The sequence below is a fragment of the Solanum tuberosum genome, unplaced genomic scaffold, assembly GCF_000226075.1.
Source record: "Solanum tuberosum cultivar DM 1-3 516 R44 unplaced genomic scaffold, SolTub_3.0 scf00559, whole genome shotgun sequence".
NCBI lineage: Eukaryota > Viridiplantae > Streptophyta > Magnoliopsida > Solanales > Solanaceae > Solanum > Solanum tuberosum.
In genome coordinates, this window is record NW_006239486.1 from 65,500 (window position 1) to 83,873 (window position 18,374).

The window sequence follows — 18,374 nt, forward strand, 5'->3', positions numbered from 1 at the left end:
TGAGTATTTAACTTTTAATTTTAAAATACTATTTAATTTAGTTCTAGAAATTAGTTAATGAACTTTCGAAAAACGAATTATGGAAAATATTTTTGAACCAAAGGTGTAATTAGATATTCTCGCATTTGAACATGATTCATAAGTATTATTTTTTTCTATCTCAATTTATATGATAGCATTATGCGTCTAGACCTTACGAGTCAAATAAATTACCTCATTTGTTTTGTATTACTTATCCACTTTTTCTTTTACACACACCTTCTAAGAAATCATAAATAAGAAAGACATTTTTACTAATTTCACCTTTTAACTCTTTTTAATATACTTTATTCATGTACCCTATCTATCAATACTAAGATCAATAAATGGATTAACTTTTTTTTAGACTTCACAATATTTATATTTTCGAATTAACTTTAAGGGCAAAACAAAAAAATTTAGATTTGTTTTGGTTCAATGTTGATAATAATTTGAAACAAATACTTCTAGTGATGTAGATACATACTATAACAATAACAACATAATAAGTGAAATTTCACAAGTGGAGTCTAGATAGGGTAATATATATACAAATCTTATTACTAACCCGTGGAGGTAGAGAGACTATTTTCGAAAAACCCTCGATTCAAAATTTCAAATGCAGCAAATTCAGGTACTAACCTTCTACCCTTATATGTGTCATCCACATCTCCTATCTAAGATCATACCCTCGATAACACGAAAATAAGTCATATCCTATCTTATCACCTCTCTTCAACACTTTTTCAATCTACCTTTGCCTCTACTATATCCTACCTTGTATAACCAACCTCTTGCATCTCCTCACCGGTGCATTTATGTAATGTGGATAAATAATAATATGAAATCAAGGGAGCATTTTTTTATCCTAGCTTTTATGCACCTTTTAAATTAAAAAAAAAAGTGAAATAATTAAAAATGATCTTTTATAACCATTTGTAAGTTAAAAAATAAAATGAAAATTTCATAATAGGTAAAAAAAAATTAAAAAAAATATATTCTTTTTTTAGTATTGTAGAGCTGGTTCACTGTCTCCCTTGTTCCATTTTCAGCTCCAAGCAACTGAGGAAGAGTAGAAATGGCGTCGTCGGCGAGAGAATGGATTGAAGAAGACGAAACGGCGAAGCAATTTCTCACTAGGGTTTTCTCCGAGCGGCCATTTCTACCATTACCTCCACCTCTTCATCGCATTCCTCTCCGTCCTGGCAATGTTGTAGAAATCGTCGGTCCTTCCCCTTCTTCAAAAACTCGCATTCTTATGCAGGTAAGTCACATGAAACAAAAACTCTATTTATTATTTTTTCTTTTTCATTTCTGTTCAGCTACATTTTATAGATGCCAATTCATAATTTTGAATCAGTGATTTTAATGTGCATATATAGACACTCTTAATGTATTCAGGTTTTTTTGAGTTTTCATATCTGAATGAACGATCAATTGTGCGAGTTTTCTATCTGAACTATCCCTAACTATTTATTAAAACACAATTCAACTAGTAGGTGTGTGAGTTTCATAAACTGAAATATCCCATTGTTCAGGTAAGAAAAATAAACAATTGATAGTTGAGATGTATTTGATAATAATTGGTTATAGTTTAGGTAGGAAATGCACAGACCTAATAGTTTAGGTATGAAACTCGAAAAATTGGGATACTTTAGGTGCATTTTTGACCATTTTCTTTTGCTTTGTGGACTCTCACATTTTTGTAGTGTTACCAATATTAATCAATTACCTGACTAGTTAAGGTCGGATGTTTTAGAAGTATGGATTCTATGTGACCATTTTGCTCCATATGGGTCTATGTCAGCACCCATGGGTGTGACCTAGTGGACAATAAAGTGGGTTGAGTAGCATGAGGTCGTAGGTTCGAATTCATTTCTCCCCATCTATCTTAGACTTGGTGGATAATATTACCTGGTTTTTGCCCCCAGTGGGAGTGGGAGCTGACATTATCACGTGAAATTAGTTGAGATGCGTGAAAGCTGGTAAGCTGGCCCGGACACCACGGTTGTCAAAATATAATACTATGGGTCTATTTCATACCAGTACTATCTGGGAATTTGGAAAATTTTCAGTTAAAACTGGAAGAAGATTATATGAAGTTAGAGTTGAGAAAAATTTATGGAAGTCCTTATTGTGGAAAAGATTTTGGGATGGAAATTGACGATTTGAAAAGCTTCACTTGAAATACACATTCATACCTGTGATACCACTGTTTCAATTTTCAGTTGAAGTCACCCAAAATGACAAGACCAAACTGAGTTTATGCAAATAATGAAATAATACTTCATGAACAGAGGGTAATATTTTATCTTGCAAATAAGGTCTCGGAACTCCACACTTATTCATACTCTCGATGGACATACAAGTCCCTAACTTGATTAGAAAGAGTCCTAGCAAATATAAAAATTGTTACTGTAGATTTTTTTAAGAAAATTACGAAAGCATTAATCCCAACTAGATGGTATCACATATATTATGTCTCTCAAATAATAAGCTTAATGTGATTCTTTTTGGTTCATGCTAGGCTGCTATTAATTGTATTTTGCCTAAGGAGTGGAAGGGTGTAAACTATGGAGGCTTGGAGCGATTAGTTATGTTTGTTGACCTGGATTGTCGTTTTGATGTGTTAAGCCTTTCACGATTACTGAAGCAGCGGATCATTCAAGCAAATGGTAGATATTTATTCTTGAGCCTGTTTATTTTGTATTTTGGAATTTCATGTTGTTTAGAATATGGAGGCTCTAATTTTATAGTTTAGTCAATTGCTGGAAATTTATGACTAATTTGTGTTTTCCTGTAACCATATTGTTGATATGGTAATATATGGTTTCAAAACTTTCTCTTTTGTTACTAACAAAAAAGACTTCCTTTTTGTTTCATTTTTCAATTAATCAAAGTATTTATTGATATTACACCAAATTGGTTGTTGTATTACATAATGTATTAAAAACACACATTAAAAGCCTCCCAAAAATGTTGCCAATCATCTATGCATACAAAGTAGACAAAAGTTAACTCTTGTAACAATGAATCCTCCACCCCTTCAAAAGTTTTTGTTGACAGCCAGAGACCGCTGATCAGCAATTCAGTTGAATCAAATTAAAAGATTCATCACCGCTGAAGATTCTGTACATCTCTCATTATCCATTTCTGAGAATGTTTTTTTTTTTTTTTTTTTGTGAATATCATCCATTATTGAAAGAATTTTGTGTAGTCCCTTGTACTGCTTATTTGTCTAGTTTTCTAATTACATAAACTGCTATAATAGCAATAGCCATATTAATTGTGAGAAATATAGGAAAAGAATATTATTGAAATTGTTGTTGTGTACATTATTACATTAAGACCCTATTTATAGATTCTAGAATACAATCCTTTACCAAGTAGGATACTATTTAGTATTCTTATTTCTGTTTCTATTCCTATTCCTATTCCTATTCTAATAGAATTGTATAAACCTATTACTATTCTAACACTCCCCCTCAAGCTAGTGCATACAATTCATGTACCTAGCTTGTTACAAATGTAATTAACACGAGGACCGATGAGGGGCTTGGTGAGATATATGCAAGTTGATCACTTGACTTCACAAAATTGACAATCAATCTCAATATGTTTGGTCTTCTCATGAAATACTGAATTTGATGCATGATGCCGATAAAACACAAAGTGATTAAATTACAGTGTTGGAACTTCTCAAACCAAGCTTGCAAAGACTGTTTCAGACCATAGAGTGACTTACGTAATCAACATACAAGGCTACTAAACTCCCCCTGAGCAACAAAATTAGGCGGTTGCTCCATATAGACTTCTTCACCATCTAAGAAATAAAATTATATGGGTAGGGTCGGGATGATGTCACGACCTACAAAATTAGGTGGTTGCTCCATATAGACTTCTTCACCATCTAAGAAATAAAATTATATGGGTAGGGTCGGAATGATGTCACGACCCAACTAGAAAATAGAAATTGTATAGGATAGTTCGAATTGATGGAACGACCCCATTGAAAAAGAGAATAATATGGGTAGGGTCGGAATGATGGCACGACCCTACTGAAAAAGAAAAATTATATAGGTAGGGTTGGAATGATGACACAACCCTACGCAAATCAGATTTGAGGAGTCACCGGAAAGACGAATGGAACTATGCAAATCAAATATAAGGAGTCATTGAAAAGCCACATGATGCTATACAACTCAAATATGAGAAAATAGTTTGGAAAAATTCACGGTACTACACGAATTAAATATGAAAAGTAGTCTAGAGAGATGCACGGTGCTACGCAAATCAGATATGCATAAAAAGGTAGTCACCGGAAGGATGGCACTGTGCTACACAAATTATATATGAAAAAGTAGTCACTGGAACGATGGCACAGTGCTACACAAATTAAATATGAAAAAGTAGTCACCGGAAAGATGGCACGGTGCTACAAGTTAGATAGAAGAAAGTAGTCACCGGAATGATGGCACGATGCTACACAAATTAAATATGATAAAAAAAGTAGTCACTGGAAAGATACACGGTGACCCAACTTTTCCTAACATAATTGTTGGCCAGACGGGCAACATATATGGGTAATAGCCACCCGCCGGTAGAAGAAGCTCTTTGATTCTCTACCAAGATCGTAGAGGCTCTGATACCATATGAGAAATATAGGAAAAATAATATTATTGAAATTGTTGTTGTGTACATTATTACATTGAGACCCTATTTATAGATTCTAGAATACAATCCTTTACCAAGTAGGATACTATTTAGTATTCTTATTTCTATTTCTATTCCTATTCCTATTCCTATTCTAATAGGATTGTATAAACCTATTCCTATTCTAATAGGATTGTATAAACCTATTACTATTCTAACAGTAATATTGCAATAACATGTGATTTTAGTATCAATTTTGAAATAGCACTTAAAATATGACATGTTCGTGTGTTGAGTCAATCAACCCAATACTTGTTTTGAATTGATGAGCCAATTGGGTGTTAATAAAAGTCAGTAACCATTCAACAACAACAACAACATACCCAATGTGATTCCACAAGTGGGGTGTAACAAATCTTACCCCTACAGCCCTACCTTGTGAGAGGTGGAGAGGCGGTTATCGATAGATACATGACTCAAGAAAAGCATTTTCGAGAAAGGCTCAGTAACCATTCTGTTTTTAAATTGAGACTTGACTTAATTTTCTCAGTTTTGGTTGAGTTAACATGAGTTCTTAATAGCAATTACACACTATGTTTTTTTGGTTTTGCAATATTGTTGATATGCTTTGTGATTTTTTGTAGTCTATCGTAATATTGCATTTTTATACAAGGGTGTTCTGATAAATGGAGGAAAGAACTGTCTAAGCTCTCTAACACGAAAGAACTGAACTCATAGGTGCTGTTAATTGATTTGTTATAACTGAGTATTGGGTGTAATTATTTGAAAATGTCGTTCTTGATGTTACAAACCTACTATATTGACAAGCTGGTTGAAGTAAATGGATATGTTTGATTTTGGTGTTGGAATGATCGAAATTCATTATTATCCTTCAGAAAAATGATGCAATTCAAGAAGCATACCCAATGGAACATACAGAATAGTTTAAGGAACTGAGCTGCCTGTATTCTGTTTGCTTTTGGAGAATCTTCTGAATGCTCACAGATTTCAATTCGAGTAACTTAGATAGATAAGAGTTTCCAATGTCAGAGGTGTAAGGTTAGCTATTTAACTCTAAGCTCTATATGTTAATATTTATTGGAAAAAAAGTTTAAATTTCAGTGACTGCACAGTAGATTCAAAATCATGATAAGATAGACATAACAAAGGATTAGGAGTAGAGTTGTATAATAATGTGTTGGTATTGTAAGTGCAAGAAATGAAGGACTCTAAACATTAGGTTCTTATTTTTTTCTATGTCATGGATCTATTTAGTATGGTGTATTCCATATTTAATATATAATGGGCCTCCCTCAAGAGTTGTTGATGCTCTCAGAACATGGAGGTTGAGCAGAATACGGAAGGAAAGGAAAGGAAGGAGGTTTTGGAATATGGCATCGTTATGCATCTATTGGATGATGTGTAGAGAATGAAACAGGAGGACGTTTGAAGGAGTTGACAGACCCATGTGGAATATCGACACCTCTGTTTTCAAGATCCTTTTATCTGTAGATAGTTGATAGATTCTTAGAGTTAAACACTGAACACTTTTATCCATATAGTTTGACATCATCTTGGTGCACATTAGTGACATTTCATTGACTTTTCAACAGGAAAAAAACATAAATGAAGCACATAGGTATACTTAAAATTTGGTAAGAGTTGAGAGCTATGCTCCCTTGATTGTAGAGGTTGGCGTTTCACTACTAACCAATGTCTTTTTGAGATTTTCAAATGAGAAACTAAAAAGTAGAAAAAACTGTTGTCCAAGGGTTAAAATTATAAAGGTTCCAAATTATGATGTCCACTTAATTTCCACTAGCCCTCAGGGATTTCTTGGTTATCAAAAGAAAAAATTCCAAATTCTGATTGCCTGTAGTGGAAACAAAAGCTATACGTCTATCATCAAGGAATTTTTGAAAAGAGCTTCAATGCCACTTTCATTGCATTGATACCTAAGAGCATTTACAAAATCATATCCAAGCTTTTGACTGAAAGACTGAAGAAAGTAGTGCACAAATTGGTGGATGCACAGCAAATAGCTTTCATCAAAGGTCGACAGATTCTGGATGCCATTTTAATTGCCAATGAATGCACTGATGGTAGGATCAGAAGTAAAGCCCCGGGTATATTGTGCAAGTTAGACATTGAGAAGGCGTTTGATCACTTGAACTGGAACTTCTTATTGGGGATGCTTAGGAAGATGGGATTTGGAGAAATTTGGATCAAATGGATCCACTTTTGCATCAGTACTTGTCAATGGCTCTCCAGCTGGCTTCTTCCCTTCACAGAGAGGTCTGAGGCAGGGGGATCCTCTATCCCCATTCTTGTTCATCATTGCCATGGAGGGTTTAAATGACATGCTACAGAAAGCTCAAACAAACAACTGGATCAGAGGATTCAAAGTAAGCTCCAGGGAAGAAAGTAACATGACAATCACGCATCTACAATATGCAGATGATACCTTGATTTTTTGTGACGCAGATTTGAATGAAGTAAGGATGTTAAGGGTGATTTTCATTTTATTTGAGGCCATCTCCGGGCTGCACATCAACTGGAATAAAAGCTTTATTTACCCAGTTAATGAAGTGGGCGATCTTCAGAGACTGTCCAACATTCTAGGAGGTAGAATTGGGGATATTCCAACAACATATCTTGGATTACCTTTGGGGGCAAAAAGCAAGTCTATAAATATATGAACTCAGGTGTTGGAGAAATGTGAAAAAAAGTTGGCAAATTGGAAAACCCAATACTTATCCATGGGAGGAAGACTGACCTTGATAAACTTTGTATTGGATGCAATGCCTACCTACATGATGTCTCTGTTTCCTGTCCCTGCCAGTGTTATGAAAAGGTTGGACTCCTTGAGAAGGAACTTTTTTTGGGAAGGGAACAGTGAGAGGAATAAAATACATCTTCTCAATTGGCAGTCTTGTCAAGCCAGCAAGAAGGAAGGAGGTGCTGGAATTAAGAATCTAAAGATCCAGAATCAGAGTTTAATGATGAAGTGGATATGGAACTTCAACTCAGACGACCAGCCATTATGGAAGAAGGTAATCAGGGAAAAATATGGTTTGGATGGAAGATGGACTACCAAAGTAAGCAATAGTCCTTATGGAGTTAGTCTCTGGAAATCCATAAGGAACTTGTGGCCCAAATTGCTAGCAAAAACCATGTTCACCATTGGTAATGGAAGGAAACTTGATCTATGGAATGATAAATGGATTGAACAAGGTCCCCTAAAGCAACTCTAGCCAGACATATACTCCCTCAATCAACAACAAAACTCAACAATTGAAATGGTTTGGGGTGAACAGGGGTGGAATTTGAGTTTCAGAAGAGCTTTAAATGATTGGGAAATTGACAGACTAGCAAGCTTCTTCGGAACTTTAGAACAGTTCAAAGGTACATCAACTGAGACAGATTGCTTGATATGGTTAAGAAATAAGGAGAACAAATTTACAGTGAAAGCAGCATACAGAGTACTCACAACCTCAAACAATCAGAGTGGGACCTGGCCTTGGAAGATGATCTGGAGGGTTAAGATCCCTCACAAAGTTGCATGCTTCTCTTGGTTGCTAGCCAGAGAAGTTGTACTCACACAAGATACACTCACGAGGAGAGGTTTCAATCCTTGCTCAAGGTGTTTTCTCTGTGGTAAGGAAGCAGAGACAATCTCTCATCTCTTTCTTCACTGCAGCTGGACTGACCAGTTGTGGAAGATTTTCATTAACTTGAGGGGCATTAGCTGGACTATGCCCGGAAGAGTATCAGACGTAATGAAATGTTGGAATAGTGATACCAATCCCTCCAATCAGAAAGAGAGATGGAAAATTGTCCCAGCTTGTATTTGGTGGACTGTGTGGGGAGAAAGAAAGAAAGTTTGTTTTGAAGACAAAGCCATTAGTATACAGAAACTAAAGTTGAAATGTTTAGGGCTTTTCTTTTTTTGGTGTAAACATAGGTTAATGGAGGAGTTCGAATCAGCTTATGATGTACTCGACTCCTTACGAGAAGATTAAGGACTAGGAGCTTATTTTTTGCTCATCTGGATGTAAATATGGGGGACTACACATCCTTTGTGTAGTTTGTTATTAATACAAAAAAATGTTACCTGTACAAAAATAATAATTCTGATAGCCTGTAGTGCAAATTATAAAGTGTAATTCAACTGACAAGCTCGATGCTTAGCGAGGATAGGTGCAAATGAAGCAGAATAGGGGCTTACCCTCTAAAGGAATAACTTTGCCCCATTTCGCCATAAGTGACCCTTACACAAATGAAGAATACACACACACACATGTTCATAACAGTAGAGAAACTAGTAATTAAATATGTTTATGGCCTCATATATTTGATGCAAGTAGTATTTGGTTTATTTTGTCTAATCAGGCAATGGCATAGGCCACAAGCTAAATAAGGTGGATGATTCTCCTAGTGGATCAAAGGATGCACACACCGAATATGACAAAGAATTGTTCGCTGTCAGCATGAGAAGGTTCTCGTACATCCGCTGTTATGATAGTTTTGAATTTCTTGCTACTCTTAAGGTGAGTTAGAATGAGTACTTAGGCTTTGACTTCCTCATTTTATCCATTTTTTGCTTCTGTGCTTTCCTACCTATCTTTTCTCTCTTTTAATAAGTCATCTTTCCTGTCAATATACGTATAGCTTTTGTTCCTTCAACCATGTTAATGCTTTGTTAGATCTTCTTTTATAATATTATTATTGTTAGAACCAACACTCTAGACCATTTCTGCAATCTCTTTGAAGGTAGTTATGTAAATAAAGTGACTGAATGTTTGATAGAGGTTGAGATGGTTCTGCATTGACATTGTCTTGTCAAAATATATTGGTGTAAATCATAGAAACTTGTACCCCCTTTCCACTTATCGTAGATTTGTGAGCTATTTTTGTTTGAGGATGATAAATGTCATTATCTTAGATGTGTATATATATATATATATGAAATATCCTGAAGATAAGGGGTGGGCCGGTGTTTGGGGGGGGGGGGGGTGGAATGTTAACAATTGCATATTAAGGAGGCTTGGCAATGTTGAGCTCCATGGTTAAGAATATGAGATGTAGTCTGGTTATGTGGTTTTGACAATCTGCCTCATGCTCTTAATTTCAGAGCTGCATAAGGCTCAATGTCCCTTTTTTCTTTTAAAACACGTTATCAGAGTTAGACATAGGTCAACATTAATCTTGAGTTCAAGTCTCACTGCCGTCATTTCTAAAATGATGTGGATGTGCTTGACTCACCCTAAAGAATAGGGGGTGTTAAAGATATGATTAGGTAAAAAGAAGTGTATCCTTTCAACATTTTAAACTTTTAGACAAGCTGGTCGCGTAATTTGACATAATCCAACACTTCTCGCTGTGAATATATGTTGTTAATTTATTTTTATTTATCATTTTGTGTATTTCTACAATGTATATAAATAATTCAATTTATATACAAGTATGTCGCCTATTCTTTCAATCTCGTTTTGTTGCAGACGTTGCATTTCCAACTTCAAAAGGAAAAAGAGGCACATGGCAGTGGTGTTTATTTGCTTATGATTGACAGGTTCCTTCTAATGCTCTTCTTGATGTTGAATTTGGTGGTTTAGTTTCATACAAATAATAAAGAAACACTTGAAGTTTTAACAGTAGTATCATTTGCTGTGGGGGTCTTACATTGACCGCTCTAGCAAGTGCATACCATTGACGTCAAAACATTTGTGTGAACATGTTCAAGAATGGGTGAAACTGTTTCTAGTTTCCCATAATAAAATGAAGAATACATAAACAGTTATGGCAGAGTAGTGAAGGTATCTAAACAATGATAACATCCATTATTAAAAAAAAAAAATGATAACATCCATTATTGGGCTTAAAAAGGTAAAGTTTATCCTTGTTTATGCATGTAACATTTTCAGATCAACCTACAGAATAGAAGTATTCTTAGGATAAGTATATGGATAGATAAATCAAACAATTCGTGATAGTGCATTATTCTTGACTTATTTTTGCTGTTAGGCAGTTTGCCGATTTATTTATGTGGCCATGTTAAAACAGCCAATCCTATGGTACTACAGTATGATAGTCTTCTAAAGTGACCTTCTTCTTTATCAGGGGAATGTCCAAGGACACAGCTAATTTATCAAAACGTGCCTTGTTATGGGAAAAAGTTTATGTGTTATCTTCCATTTTTATCATTAGTTCCTTGTCCGATTCTTTGGCATGCTCTCTGGGGTGGGGACTATAATCGATTCCTGTTTCCACTCGGACTAGATTTTTTTATTGACTTGATTTGTCATGTAGGTTGCAAGGACTACTGAAACTGAATTATCCATTTGGTTGTTCTCTGTTATTCACCAGAGCATTGTTCAGGCATTAGGATTGTACTTCATAATTTACTACCCATTTAGTGATTATCTGTTAGGTCATCAAATCTGTGTTCAGATGTTCCATCTATGTTCCTCTTCCCTTTGTTTCCTTTGTTTTTTTCCTTTTTCTTTTGATATTCCTTAATGGTGTAACTAAGTTCTGTAGTATATTTAGATATGTTGCTTCTCTTGTATGACCAGTATTGGAGCTTTTTATTGGATGGATCGTGCTTCACCATCTATACCGCCAGGGAGCAACAACAGGTTAGAGTCCACAATAATATCTTACATTTAAAGAGAGAAAATAAGTGAAAGATGCAGTTCAAAATGAACAGAAAACAGAAAATTATGGAGAATCCTGAAAGGTAGATCGTCTCCAAATACTTCCTGCAACACCTTAGTTTGTAGCATTTTTGTGGTGTTAGGAAAGCCTGCAGTTTCTGTTACCTATTTATTAGCTGGAAAATGACCATTGCCGGTCAAACATTGTAAGTAGGTGATCAGAAATGCAATTGTCTTGCTTAAGATATTTGCATTCTACTTTGTTTGGATCTTTTTTTTTTCCTTGGATGAGCTGGGAAAGTACTCTTGGATTCATCTTAACAGATGAACCTATTCTTGGTCATGCTTAAATGCTGCACGTGTTATACTAAATTCACATGTAAGATAAATAGTTCTTGGAAGCCTGCCTCAGCTCTTGGAGAGTGCTCAAAGTTTTGAAATATAGACTTATTCTGTTTGAGAGTGGTGCTTCTTAAGAGCATTTTTTCTACAGGCATGAGCACATTAATGTAGTCTTTTAGAGATGTAACGCTATTCCTATAATGAAGGTTGCAGTTCAATTGTCTTTTTCTTTCTTTTTGTTGTTTAGCCCCACCATTTTGAATTAACCCCAGTTGTGCAGTTGTCATTTGTTTTTCTTCTTTCTACTGGAGGTTGGGATGGTGCAGGTTGTGGTTTTGGTAACCTCACATGTCAAATCAAGTACTATATAAAAATTACGAGTTTCCTTCTGTTTGCTTTCATCTGTTCATGTTTTTCACCTAGCACTCCTTATGTTAACACTTGGTTTGGTTCTTAGGAGAGAAAAGGATTCAGTATGTTCCTTTTCTTTCTGTATAGGTTGCACCATTCTTTTTGCTTCTTATTCTCAAATTGAGTATTTTAGCATTATGTATTTGTCTTATTACCAGGAGAAGTCTCTCTTTGCAAAGTGTGTCAGACATTGCTGTTCAAGAGATCCAGAAGATTCTTGTGGTGCATCCGATGCTTGTTCTAACTACAAAAGCAGCAAGTTTACAGGATAAATTTACATCTCGTGAAGTTATTAGGTTGGATTCAGTTCATTTCCTTTGTCCAAAATAAATCTTGTATTGCACATTACTAAAATCTGGTTACAAATGACCAGATAAATATGATAGGTATCCTATGTAGAGAATGTGGTGGAAAAATTAAAGCTCAATATGTTCTGTCTGTCTGTAAATGTGTCCTGGTTTAATTCCATATTCTGCGCTCATTGCTTTGGACAGTTTGTGTTCTGATTGACTGATTTTTCAACTAAACAAGTAATGTAACATGTACAGGGACTTTATCTGTTTTGATCACCAATAGTGGTTACGAGCTTGTACACCCTTGAACTGTTCAGTTGTTCCAAAGATCATTTCTTGATGATTTTAAGCTGCTTAATCGTACAACTAGTGCTCTTTTCACAATCATCATTTTCTAATTTGGAACCATTCAAACAGGAGTACAGGGCAGTTGTCTGATGAGAGTAACTTGGACTCGAGGACCATTAGGAGTAGTACTAATGCTCAACTGTATCGGGAGTATATGCCTTCAGTATGGCAGGTAACCATGATATATATGAAAATCTTGTGTATAGCCAGCATATCCTTTTTTTTTGGTGTTGTTCTTTTTTAGGTAAAGAGAATAAGTATCCATTGTGTTTCATAAAACTAATCGAAGAATGTATGAGTTCAAATATTGTAACTAAATTTTAGTACAGCCACTTCACTCTATAGTAGAGGATTCTCTTGCAGCTGCTTTCTCCATATCAGAGAAGGGAATTCTAGGGATGGTTTACAGATATCTTTTCATAGCTAAAACATTGTTTGTTGGGCATTTTGTTCAAGTTAAGCATTACACTGAACTATTTCTTTTTAGTTATAGTGATTTGTTAATGGAGATGAACTGAGAAAAGTGGAGGACGAACCATTAGTCCATCATGATTGAAGTGTTGGAAGGGAATGTGACCTAAAATCAATTTAGCAAAATACAGAACATAATGGAAGTAAAAAATTCATATAGACGATATATATTAGATTCAATATTTGCTAGGAACCTTTTTAGTTTTTCTTTTTTAAAAAAAAAACAAATTTTGCATGCTAATAGAAACAGAAGAGAACTCAAAAAGGGCCAAGTTTTTGAATTTTGGGATGGAATGGGTTCAACCGAAATGGATAGTAAGGACTGATATAGCAGACCTAATAGACGTCAGGGCCATTTTTGTTCCACTTTTCCCCTTGATAACACTTGAAAAGAAATGTATCTTGGGCCTAACTCAACCCCAAAAGTTAGGTCAAGAGGTGAAGATTGTCCAAGCCATACTAAAGAGATTATCCATCCTTTAAAGGGGCGATGTGGGACTCTTCATACACCACTCATGCCCAGGGCTGGACATTTGGTGCGTGAACAATTTAATATGTGGCCCAACATCGGAAATGACAATTGGAATAGGTCCTGCTATGATACCATGTAAAGAAATGGATTTTGGGCCTAACTCAACCTCAAGGTGAGGATTGCCCAAGCCATTTTAAAGAGACCGCTCATCCTTTAACAATGTGAGGCTCTTCACAACACTTAATGTGTGTCGTGTTAATAACTTGCAAATATAGTATAGGGTGGAAAGACTATTATATTGAAAATGTTGTGCTAAAGGAATAAAATCTAGAAACTAAAACTGAAACAATCAAAGAAAGGTGGAGTTTCTGCCGAAATTGGTGGTTCTTGCAAGTGATGGTTTATTACAAATGAGAAGGAAATGTTCCACTATTGACCTTGAATGTTTGGAAAGTCGGACATGATTTATGAATGAGATTGTCAGTAACTTCCCTTTCTCCTGGTATGAATAAAGTGTGGACTGTGATGTTTAGATGTGAAATAGATAACTGAGAGGCACTATAGCCATATAGGAGTAGTGGCAAATTTTCATAACACCTCTCTGGTTGAATATCAAAAGAAATGATAATACATCGTATGTTAATTCAGGGAGCAACAAATTTGGTTTGATAATTCATGTATTGTGGCTTTTTGGATGAAATCGGACATTGAGACTTTTTATGCTGGCAAAGTTTTTGTTTATGAAATGCTTTTACAAAAAACAAACATGGAAGAACATGTGTATTTCTCTTGAAGAAGAACGTCTTTGTATTGGTGTATTTTCCCTTTTATGTTTTGACCTTAAACATCAAAACTCATGAGCTTCTGAAATCAGTGCTCCATAAATAGATGCTTTTTCATTCCGTCGAAAATTGATTTTAAGGTATAGACGCTTGTGACCTCTCCCTCTATGCCTTGTCGTTGCAGCCTTTGACAGGAATCCCAGGTTCATTTTTTTTAAAGTTACAATCTTATTAACAACATGGGCATAAAGAGGCACCCATATACAAGAAATACACCCAAAAAGTAGAAAACCTACAAAAAGATATGGTTTTCTACAAACGACACCCAATCATCTATATATAAAAGAATGTGGGAGATTTGACAGGAATCCCACATTTATATAACTGTTTTTCTTCAATTGAACATTGGACTTTAAGGGGTTATATTAACCTTAATAATCTTTTCTGGTTGTTGCAGTCCTTTGTTTCACACAGAATACTTGTGCGCCGTTCAGGTATGGCTCAAAAATCATTTAGGCCAAGACCATTTCTTGCTGTTATCATGGATAAAAAGAATTGGCTTTGTCATTATTCTGCAGATGATAGTAAATATCAAAAGAAGCCCATCTATTTATCGGAATGGCTGTTGCCATCCTTGAAGTTATCAGACAAATTTACAATCAATGAAGTATGTGTAATCTAAGATTTGAGTTTTTTAAAATGTTCCATCTGTATTCAAGAAGTCATTCTCCTGCTTCACTGATGTGCTTGTCTCAACATGTAGGATGGAGCATACATCGTATCGTGAAATTCAAATGATTTTGGACTGGCTTTTCTCAACCTGAGGTCAAGCATTTAAACTGAAGCCCAAAATGAAATTCCAAAAATGTCACTTGCTCTTCTGGTAGTAGTTTCAACTGTAAGTTAATTTCTGTTCATATCCCTCTCTCTTCATAGATACTTGGTTTTGTGTGGATATATTTTATTCAATTACTCTCTGTGGCATGCTAAAGGAAGTAAGATGCAATTATGGAAGCTTTCTACCTATTCAGATTCTAATGAGATGCATACCATACTGAGGCATGTTCGGCATGAAATGAACCCGGAATGGAAGCCACTGGAGCAGGAGTGGAGAGAAAGCGAAAGAGGAAAGGTGTTTTCCCATTTGATTGATCGACTCAGAGTTGGTCCAAATTTTAGAGTGATGTGAATGGTGGTTTGTAGGACTCAAAGGTCTTTGCAAGTTCTGGCAACCTGAGAGAAGATGACATCCATCTGCTTTCCACCAGCCAATGTAAATGACAACCAAGGCAAGAAAGAAAAGACGTTAAATAGTTCTTGCGTAACTTGGTGATTCTTGAATGTTTTCTGAGTTTGTGACACAAATCTGGAGAAGAGGAAAAACTGGACAGTGAAGCAGAAGCTGGAGAAAGAAGTTAAAGCTGCATTTTTTCCAATTGGCAATCTTTCGTGTTGCTTTTGTGATGTTTTGTATATAAGATAATAACTAGGAATGGCAAGAAGTCTTGTTTGGGGAGTTCTTAGGATATATGCTGTGTTTTTAGATAAATTAATGAAATGACTCGACTCCTGACCAAAATGGTCATTGGGAAAAAATTTGCTCGTACCTTGTATTTACACCAAGCAAATGAATGCAAGACATGTATTTAGTACTATGGTTAAAATTCTTTATTTTTCTGTAAATATAAGGTGTAAGTGGCAGCAAATATCTCAAGTATAACACATAATCATGGATAATTTCTTTTTAAAGAGAGTTAGTAGTAGATTAGTTTAATATTTTAAATTTTTCATATGCTCTAAGGTAATCTGGGTATGCTGTTGCTTTGACTAACAGCAAATCCCAATGTTAGAATTTACATTGAAATTTTAACTACATATTTTTGCTTAATGAAAATCCATAGGTAGAACTACATTTTCTTATCCTCTAGTGTACTCGAGAGCTTGATTTGTTTCCATATGGGATCCAGTGATAAGTTTGAAGAACCTGAAGTTAGCTGGTCACACGAATAATTTTCGAGAAATTTTGATGGATATGGGTAGCATGTTTTGTTTGCATAGATCAATGGAGGCAGTGGTTTATGCATTAATGTTCCCCTGTTGTGCATATTAATTCTATTTGTTCAGTTCCAACATATAGCCATGTTTACAGTGGTATAGGAGGCCTCTCCTTACACGTAACAACATCGTCCAATACGTTACTTTGGGGCACAATTGATTTGTCTGTACGCAATTGGTCAGTTGATGACTAGAAACTTGTAACTGCTAGAGCAAAGGTTCCCTAGACTACACACCGGTGGTGCCAATTCAGGTATATCTATGAATTGTATCTGATACTTTCTGCACAAAAATTGTAAGATCATTCATTCTGTAGATACTTTTGCAAATTCTCTGACATGACTGAATGTGGTAAATTCTAAGGTAATTATATTATTAGTTATGGCGGAGATCATTTTTATTGTGCGGCTAATCAAACATTGTATTATATTATACTAAATGGTGTTGCATATGTAATAACTTTTGTGAGTGTTGATATTAGAATCATGACAGATTGACAATAAATATTTTGGACACGAAAAAGAGTTGTGAAAGTAGCAGCTAAACATAATGACTTAATGAAAATACCAAAATTCAGACTTCCACTTGTATTGACTCTGACATTACAACTTTAGATGAAGGAGTTGATCTGTAATTAAGGCTTCCATTCATTCTAGTTCTGAGATTATCGTCAACTCTTGCGTAGAAGGACCTACATGGGTGGTGTTTCTTGTTGTAAAAGGAGAAGGAACAGTTAGGTTACTCCTTTATAAACGATCCCATAAGCTCCCTCTCCCAATATTTCCTGAAACTGATTTGTTATCTTCTTAATATCTGCATAAGTATATCTAGTCGGTCTGCGAGCTCTATAGTCTTCCAAAAACTTTTCAACTCTGGCTTGATTCTCTCTTTCAATTTTGCTTGAGCTATAACACTCATAGAGTGCCATCATAATAATTCCCGAAAGCATGAGACCTATAACTCCACCTGGAACATGTGATCTCACAAATTATCAGAAGGCAATCAAAAGTATGTAAGGGAGAAAAAATAATACCAAAACTCACAAGAGTACATACCTGCAATCAGTGGTTTCTTTCCGCCGCCTGTCAGAATTAAATCAATTTTTTTGTTATGGAATAGAAAAGTACATGATCATGGCATCAAACAAAGGTAACTTTTTAAATGAGTTAATACCTTTGGTTGTGAACGGCCGGTTGAAACACTGAGTAGTCAGTTGTTTAGTATAGTTCTTGAAGCCACAATCCATTTCAAGACCTTCACAATAGCTGCATATTGGATTAAACCAACTGAGTCTTATAAAACTTGAAATTGCACTGAAAGGAATTGACGGGATTTCAAGAATCTTTATGCAAGTTGTAAGAGGGAGAGAATATAAAGAGTAGTGAACAGCAAACATTAGTTGACTATTTTCTTATTTCATAAAACAAATTCTTTCTAAAACATTCACCATATATAATTCGTATTATTTCCTTTTATAATCATTTAATATAAAATTATTTTGTACCATAATTTTTTAAATAATATAAATTGCTAGCAAATATTATACATTATACATAATAATGGAATAATACAAATAAAAGTGAAATCATTAATGAAATACAATTAAATAAACATTACATAATTGAAAAAAAAATTTTAAATTATACATAAATATTCAACTTTCAAGATCACTACGGTGCTCCCATAAATGCTCTATTAATGCATTACGTAGTTCAAATGAGCTTTTTTGTCCTTTATTTTTTTATATCGAGCTAGAAATTGTTGAAATTGATAATTTTTGTGAATGTTAATTGTAGTTATATCCAATTATAATTCATAGTAGAATTAACATAAATTATTTGCTCTCTTCCTCAGAATTCGATTACGGGTAGAA

At 34.9% G+C, this 18,374-nt stretch overlaps 1 protein-coding gene and 1 long non-coding RNA gene across 8 annotated transcripts in view; one reads left to right on the top strand and one right to left on the bottom strand.

The window, feature by feature from the left end:
* The window catches only part of LOC102581295 (DNA repair protein XRCC2 homolog), a 112,794-nt gene that overhangs the window by 31,242 nt on the left and 63,178 nt on the right, over positions 1 to 18,374 (top strand). Inside the window, exons 1-11 of one of the 7 annotated variants that reach the window (XR_001472160.1) lie at positions 1,045 to 1,282; positions 2,546 to 2,693; positions 9,064 to 9,221; positions 10,173 to 10,243; positions 11,247 to 11,309; positions 12,239 to 12,376; positions 12,791 to 12,893; positions 14,904 to 14,940; positions 15,025 to 15,113; positions 15,210 to 15,344; positions 15,439 to 16,101. Coding sequence is in view for 4 of the 7 variants with exons in the window: in XM_015304510.1 (XP_015159996.1) it covers positions 1,097 to 1,282; positions 2,546 to 2,693; positions 9,064 to 9,221; positions 10,173 to 10,243; positions 11,247 to 11,309; positions 12,239 to 12,376; positions 12,791 to 12,893; positions 14,904 to 14,940; positions 15,025 to 15,113; positions 15,210 to 15,233 (1,017 nt within the window). In the remaining 3 variants the exon portion in view is untranslated. Of the gene's footprint in view, positions 1 to 1,044; positions 1,283 to 2,545; positions 2,694 to 9,063; positions 9,222 to 10,172; positions 10,244 to 11,246; positions 11,310 to 12,238; positions 12,377 to 12,790; positions 12,894 to 14,903; positions 14,941 to 15,021; positions 15,114 to 15,209; positions 16,102 to 16,603; positions 17,442 to 18,374 lie in introns of those variants that run through there. The other 6 variants (XR_001472162.1, XR_001472161.1, XM_015304510.1 and 3 more) reach the window with 6 other exon arrangements.
* LOC107058613 (uncharacterized) lies at positions 17,060 to 17,628 on the bottom strand. The gene is made up of 2 exons (XR_001472163.1): positions 17,557 to 17,628; positions 17,060 to 17,467 (listed from the first exon to the last, which is right to left on the bottom strand). It is a non-coding gene; the product is annotated as an uncharacterized lncRNA (long non-coding RNA).